Source organism: Copadichromis virginalis, linkage group LG10 (assembly GCF_057382275.1).
Source record: "Copadichromis virginalis isolate Kocher_CV1m ecotype Utaka linkage group LG10, C_Virginalis_male_GT1.1, whole genome shotgun sequence".
Classification (NCBI taxonomy): Eukaryota; Metazoa; Chordata; class Actinopteri; order Cichliformes; family Cichlidae; genus Copadichromis; species Copadichromis virginalis.
Window position 1 is genome coordinate 5,511,679 of NC_140627.1, and position 7,271 is coordinate 5,518,949.

Genomic DNA, 7,271 nt, shown 5'->3' on the forward strand with positions numbered 1-7,271 from the left:
GTGCAGTAAAAAATAGAATCTGAATGATAGAGGCTGAAAAAGCCACTGGTGATGGTTCACTTGTTTGAAGTGGTCTACAGCCAGTGTAGAAATACACACACACACACACACACACACACACACACACACACACACACACACACACACACACACACACACACACACAAACCGGCTGTTAGACCTGCTGTTGAGAACTGGAGGTCTGCTTTAGTCAGTGCCATTTGGGAGAATACATGCTTCCAGATGTCCTCTCTGTAATTACAGTTAGACTCAGTAAATGAGAGGTTGGATCTTGGGCTGGTCCAGGCTGAGACCCTCCCTGACTATTTAAGCTGCTTTCCAGCACTGTGCAGATTTTTATGGAAATTCTAGTCTCTGCAACCACATTTTCAAATAACATCAGCAGAGAAAGCAGAAAGACTTGAGGTAAGGTGGTAACAGCTTTCATCAGATGTCTTTGGATAATATACTTTGGTTAATGTTAATTCCATTTCTGATTTGTTACTCTAGAGGATTTCTTTTATTACTAAAGATTTATCAGAGTTATTGCTGTATTTTGTCACATGTAGTGAAGAACAGCAGTGAACATAAGCTTAAGGAAAGCAGTCATATATGAGGTAAAAAACAAACAACCAAACAAAAAAAAAGTCATCTTTTTTTCTTGCTTAGGTGTTCAAAATGTCAATCGCCCAGGCAGCGGCCAAGGCCATGCTATCTGATGCCCTGCTGCGGGATGACTCTGGGATACACCGTATCAGCCACCTGGAACTGGAGCTTCCTCTTGACAAGGTCATCAAGTTTGTGTCTGTGGGCCTTCCGCTGATGCTGGTGTGCATGGCATTTGCCCGTGAAATCTCCCTGGGTGAGCAACTGTTTTTTTTAATACTATGTCAGGACATTTGTTTTGTATTCCATTTGCTTTTGCCCTTAATTATACCCTCATGAATATTATAGGTCTTTTTTTCTCCATGCTCTTATTGGATTTTGTGGTCCTTGTTTTAGCAATGTTAATAGTCCTCCTTGTACACGAATCTTGTACTTTTTGTTCCGAAATGTCTTTTTAATCATTTGCATGTAGCTGAATTCATGATAAGGATGAGTCTCATACTTAGCGAAATAGACCTAATATTTCTAATATTACTAATATTTCTGCTGCTCTTCAAACTACCCCCCCCCCCCCCCCCCTAATACGGTTCTTAACTTTTTTAATCTCTACAGATTTGCAGGTTCGATAAAACAGAGTTTTATCCCACATTCCCTCTTACAATAAATATACAAGGAAATTTAATATAAAGAACTGTAAAACAAAGATATTAATTACTCAGTCATGGAAGAGGAAAGATTTAAACATCTGTAACGGCTGACTCCATTAAGACCCCCTCAAAGCCTCAACAGTACATGTTATGCAACATTGACAAGACATCATGAAATTACTGAAAACAAGAAATAACAAAGGGTTTAAAACTCCATTCAGCACTTTATTGTTTTTGCTGCCATTTCTTCTGCTGTCAGAGGGGAAAATAAAAAAATATATAATTTAAGTGGAACAAGCACACAGATACTATATCCCCGGCCATTCATAACAAAAAGAGCACAGCTGACAATCATAAATATACTTGGCAGGTCCACAAGTGTATACCTGCAGAGACTGACTGTCTTGACCTTGAACTAAACGTCTTCTCTACAGAGCCGGTGTGCAATCAGCCTGATGCGCCTGATACTAATTGAAACAGGGGATGATTGAGAGGAGTGTTCACTAACGGTGGCAAGCTGTAATTACCAGCCAAAGTTTTTCTCTAGCAGCTCCCCTCTATTTAAGTCAAATGAGAGGATGTGTTGATTAACCAGAGGAGGAGATGGGGAGTGTGTGTGTAGGACATGACATGGTCCTGAGATTCACAGCTTATCTGCTGCATCTTGGCTGCTTATCTGCTGGCTTGTCAGTTTCACAACAGTGCCTGAGTGTACTGTTGTCTGGAGCCTGGTTTACTTGCACCTGTGCTCTTAGCCAAGAAGCCTTGTTTAAAGCACAAATGTGGAGGCGATCTCCCAATATTAAGTGAGGATTGAAAGGAGGTGATAGAAGCAGGGACAGAACTTTTTTCAACTCCCTCATTTTGTCAAATGGCTTGCACAGGTAGGGAACTGAAGGGGAAAATATTGTTACAAGACTTCATGAGAAGGCATGCTCTGTTGTTTTTGTTTATATATTTTTTTATTTAGGAATTATTTAGCAATATGTAAGAAGCTGCATGAAACCATAACTGGCATGGTTAGTACATAATAATAATAATTATAATAATGCTTTCACAGCATGTCTTTTATCCAGTCTTCCTTCTCTCTCCCCAACCGGTCGTGGCAGATGGCTGCTTCACCCTGAGCTTGGTTCTGCCGGAGGTTTATTCCTGTTAAAAGGGACTTTGTCTTTCCCACTGTCGCCAAAGTGCTTGCTCATACCTGGTTGAATGATTGTTGGGTTTTTCTCTGTATGCATTATTGTAGGGTCTGCCTTACAATATAAAGTATCTTGAGGTGACTGTTGTTGTGATTTGGCGCTGTATAAATAACACTGTATTGAACTGAATTGAAAAACTCCTGGTTTCTAATCCACCATGTGGCTGTGTGGAGCATGTTCTCCCCATGTCTGCTTGGGTTCTTAATTTTAGCACTTAACTAGGACTGAATAATTACAAAAATATGCACACCCATGAGATAAGTGGGCCATGCACTATATCGTGAGGTGGAGTGGTGAGAGAAATTATATCCTGGCAGTAGAGTAGTGGCAGCATATTTGTACTTATATTGAGCTGGCCAAATGTGGAGGGTGCAAGGATAAAACAGACTCTTTCTCTTGCAAAGCTGCAAGTAGGTGGGGCACACTTTGATGTCTTCTAACTCTAGCTCTCTGTTTAAGGGTGGAGCACCCTTGAGAAATGACAGATGGGTGTGGGTGGACAATATGTGGTAATATAAAGGTGAACTAAATATAAGGTGGGTGAGCACAAATTTGGAACACAGTCACCCAGAGTTTTTCTTTTTCTTTTAAATGCCATGTTGCCACTTGGAAACATATGATTTCCACAGAGATCTATTCCAGTGAAAGGGAAAGGGCATGCAGCACCTCAGATGTACAGCATGTGTCTAGCATTGGACTTTTAGGATGGAAAACTCTGTGTGTGTGTGTGTGTGTGTGTGTGTGTGTGTGTGTGTGTGTGTGTGTGTGTGTGTGTGTGTGTGTGTGTGTGTGTGTGTGCGAGAGAGAGAGAGAGAGAGAGAGATTGCTACTGTGCAGTGGCTTACAGGCATATTGACAAAACAGAATCAACTGATGTTGCATGAAGTAATTTTCCACATTTTCACATCAGGTTATAGATCAATATTTGTATATTCTGCAGGGCCTCAGATCAGCTGTTTTCCTCCCAGTAACTTCACTGTGAAGCAGGCCAGCTATATAGACACATACTGCTGGGACTCTCTCATGCATCATGAGTTTGACAGTGATGGGAACTTCGAGGAGCGCTCCCTCTGGGTACACAAAGTGAGTTCAAAGATTCTGATCAAGCACTCTTGAATGTTATTCCTGCCTAGAGTGGATGATAAACTGCTGAAACCCCTGCAAAATTTCAGTCAAAAATGTCAGTGTACCACATTTCTGAGTTAAGGATTGATTTAGTTTAGTTTTTTCTAAAAACCCTTTCCAAATCATTCATGCTTCTTCATTTGTAATACTGACTTATTAATAAAAGATCAGTAGTGAGACTGGCTGTTTTTTTGTTTCATCTATATGATTGGGTGTTTCTTCTCCATTTATTCCTAATTTCTGTTGTCATTGTCTGTCCAGATGTTCCCTTACTCTCTTCTGGCCATGGCCGTGCTGATGTACCTCCCAGCTCTACTCTGGCGCCAGCTTGTCATGCCCACACTGGGATCAGACCTGCTCTTCATAATTGATGAACTAGACAAGTCCTACAACCGCTCAGTCCGAATGGCCCAAAACATTCTGGATATGCGCCAGAACACTAAGAACCCGCTGACGTTTCAGGCTGAGTTGCAGCGGTAAGGGACTTATGATTGTTAGTTTGTAAACACAAGTGTTCATACGCTTTGAGTAGCTTCAGCGTATGAATATTGATTCACTCACATGTCTAGTTGCATAAATCTCCAAGGACTCATGTGATAAAACTAGGTCATTGCAGCAGCAGTAAAAAGTATCTATCATTCAGAGGATACAAAAGTGATGCTCTTCTGTCTCTTGATAAACTAGGAAAGCTAAGAGCGATCGCTTCCTCTCCCACAGCAACTACCCTTGTTATACCCTTAAGCAAAGCGCTTAGCTACCAACAGTCTCAGTACTGTTGGTATTGTGGTCAGGAACTCCTAGGAGCCAAAAGTAGAACATTGTGGTTGTGTTGGGTGGCTCCCAGCTGTGTGTATTTGTAGCAGTACGACTATGGTTATAATGCTGAGTTTGTTCTTGTGTCATTGCAGGGCCAAAAAGAAGCGGTACTTTGAGTACCCCCTTCTGGAGAGACACATGCAGTGCAAACAAAACTCGTACTTTCTTGTTAGCATGCTTTTCTTGCGGGGCTTCCTCCTCCTGATCTTCATGACTGCTGCCTGCCTGTACCTGGCCTACTTCCATCTGTCTGCCTTCCTGCAGGATGAGTTTAGCTGCTTTGTACGCACAGGGATGCTGCGAGATCAGAACTGGATCCCTGAATTGGTTCAGTGTAAAATGATTGGCCAGTTAGTCTTTCAGGTGATAAGTGTTGCTAATGGTGCCATCTATATCCTATTGGCACCTATCGTCCTCTTCAGCCTCCTTCGACTCTTTGTTTGGGATACCACCTTCATTTCTATCTATGAGGTCCTCCCAGCGCTGGACCTCATCAACAGACGACGGCTAGGTTGCCCACTGAACGACCTCAATGTCCTCTTGCTCTTCTTACGTGCCAATATAGCTCACTTGAAGTCCTATGGGCAGGTGAGGGCTTTGTGTTCTCTGGCACCCCCACAGGTGGGAAACACCACAGCACAACAAGGTTTACATGCAATGCTGACCCAAGAGGAAATAGAGGAGCGTGAAGAGGCAGCAAAGGAGCTTGCTGAGGAAGTTGGGGAGGCCAGGGAGGAAGGGAAACTCAACTTAGTGGACATCATGACTATTCTGGGAGCAGCACAGGGAAGAGTGGTGAACTGCAATGAGAAGAGGCCTCTGGTGGAGGAGAACATGAGTCTCGGTACCGTAACACTTATCTACACACTCAAACGCCTTCTGCTAGTGGCTATTTTTGTTTACGTCATTTGGGATGTACAGAAAATCATTAAGTGACCTACAGACGCAGGTTCTAAAAAGGGAATAACAAATGTTTTACATATATAGTAGGGTGGCTTTCACAGTGCTCATTGCATAGAAATGAAGGTCATGTCCAACAGGACTTTAAGGAAGCAGTTTGATAAGCAGTGGCAACTAAAGAATCCAAGTCACAATATTTTTTCTGTGTGGTTTTAAACTGCACTGGTTTTTGTCTTCCTGTATGTAACCACAGCAGAGCACCTACGTTTCTAAAAGAGTCTTTTCAAAACACTGGCTTATGCTTACATCAATAGATACGTTGATAGATAGGTAGTTATAGAGTTGTGGTACTTCCTAGTCCTACTGAATTTCCTGGAGGAACCCACCCGAGGGATTAATAAAGTTTCATCTAATCTCTCTAACTGCCCTCTCCGTCTCTTTACAGAGCCAAACCACCAGGGGTACCATGAGTTGAAGGAGACTGCACCATTTAGTCATTACTAGGCCTCCTATGGACTTAATCAATATGATAACATGGGGGAATAAGAAAGGGAAGGGGTGGGCTGAAAACAAAACAAAACAAAAACATTTTTTGAGTTATAATGCAAAAAGTTCTGGCTGTAAATGTCAATGGAGCAGGATTTGTCAGTTTTCTACAATATCTGCCACTGAATTTCTTTGTGTCTCAGTATAGGCGACTAAATTACTAAAGGACAGTGTGCAAGAGAACACTCTTTGACAACATGACATTTGTCAGAAATCAGAATTCCATAAATATACAGTCCGTACTGTACACTCCTGATTTCCATCAAGACACAAAAGAACATATTCAGTGGCAGCTATGGGTGCTATTCATTTTCCGCAACTTCCATTGCATAATTTTATACAAGGTGAGGGTATTGAATATTTTATTTGATGTATTCCTGTCTTTTATCCTTTGTTTTCTGTGAATTACAGACACTTGTATTCTATATATTTCCAAATAAATAAATACTGTTTTTATTTAGTTGTGTGTTTTTTTAATCAGAATGAAACCACACGAAGTTGCAGTTTTTGTATTTTACATTTATCGAAGAGCTTCTACTCTACTACATCAAAGTCCTACTGAGCTCTTTATTAAAGGCTGACTGAGAGCCACTCATTTTAAAAGTGATTTTATTTGTATTTCACACAATTCTGTTCTTTCTTAATGCACAAATAACAGAGATTTGTAAGTAACAGTAAACACACACAAATTAATTACACTGAGGTCCAAGCCAATTCATATGAAATGGAAATCGTAACGTATAAAATTACCAAAATGTAATTAGATTCTAGACTTTACATTATTTATTATTGCACCAGTTCTTACAGGCATCACACAATACTCGTATACTTGTGTTATGTTCTTAGGTAAATTGAACATTCCAAGAAACGTGGCCCCCCCTCTCCAACACCACCCAAGAAAGAGCCAAAACTGTAGCAATCTCTCTCTTTTGAAATGCTATTTAGTCAATTATTTATCTCTAAAGGTCCCTAAGCTTCCCTACCAAACAAAAGTCAACCAAAAAACAATTTGCTTTTCTAATGTTTTTCTACTTTGAAAAACAGGAGAAAACTGAGTTCAACAGAAAAAGCTTCTCACTCCTACAAGACTGCTGCAGTAGACAATAAATATATACATTGAAAGGGTTACAAATGACCTATTTCACAAAGCTATTTACAGTTATTTACAATGGAATACTCATATTTTGTATTTTAAATACGCCGGTACATGTATTCCTTTACTCCCCAACACTGATCAAGACACACCCATGTCCCACCTGAGATAGAGGAGAGAGAGGAATCACACACACATATATGACCCAGATGTTCCTGGGTCATAACAACTTCTTTAGAATGAGATGGTGGAGTAATTGTACAGAAAAACTTTCAGTGTTTCAACAAAGCAAGTAGTTTACCCAGAGTTGTCTTTGAGTATCATTATCTGTGTGCT

General features: G+C 40.7%; 1 protein-coding gene across 2 annotated transcripts; it reads left to right on the forward strand.

Annotated features, from left to right (window-relative positions):
* Positions 1–388: 388 nt before the first annotated feature.
* Positions 389–6,302, forward strand: LOC146699725 (pannexin-3-like). Of its 2 annotated transcripts, XM_085469568.1 has the most exons (6): positions 389–426; positions 670–862; positions 3,396–3,538; positions 3,842–4,056; positions 4,489–5,240; positions 5,742–6,302. In XM_085469568.1, exons 2-6 carry the CDS (start codon positions 679–681, stop codon positions 5,798–5,800), a joined length of 1,353 nt encoding a protein of 450 aa, XP_085325694.1. In that variant the 5' UTR covers positions 389–426; positions 670–678; the 3' UTR covers positions 5,801–6,302. The 2 variants fall into 2 exon arrangements, with proteins under 2 accessions (XP_085325694.1, XP_085325693.1); XM_085469567.1 differs by having other exon boundaries at positions 4,489–5,807.
* Positions 6,303–7,271: the final 969 nt, after the last annotated feature.

Coding starts and splice junctions, on each gene's coding strand:
- LOC146699725 (XM_085469567.1), top strand. CDS start 679: ATGTCAATCGCCCAGGCAGCGGCCAAGGCCATGCTATCTGATGCCCTG. Junction 863..3,395: donor TGCCCGTGAAATCTCCCTGG/GTGAGCAACTGT, acceptor TATATTCTGCAG/GGCCTCAGATCAGCTGTTTT. Junction 3,539..3,841: donor GCTCCCTCTGGGTACACAAA/GTGAGTTCAAAG, acceptor TTGTCTGTCCAG/ATGTTCCCTTACTCTCTTCT.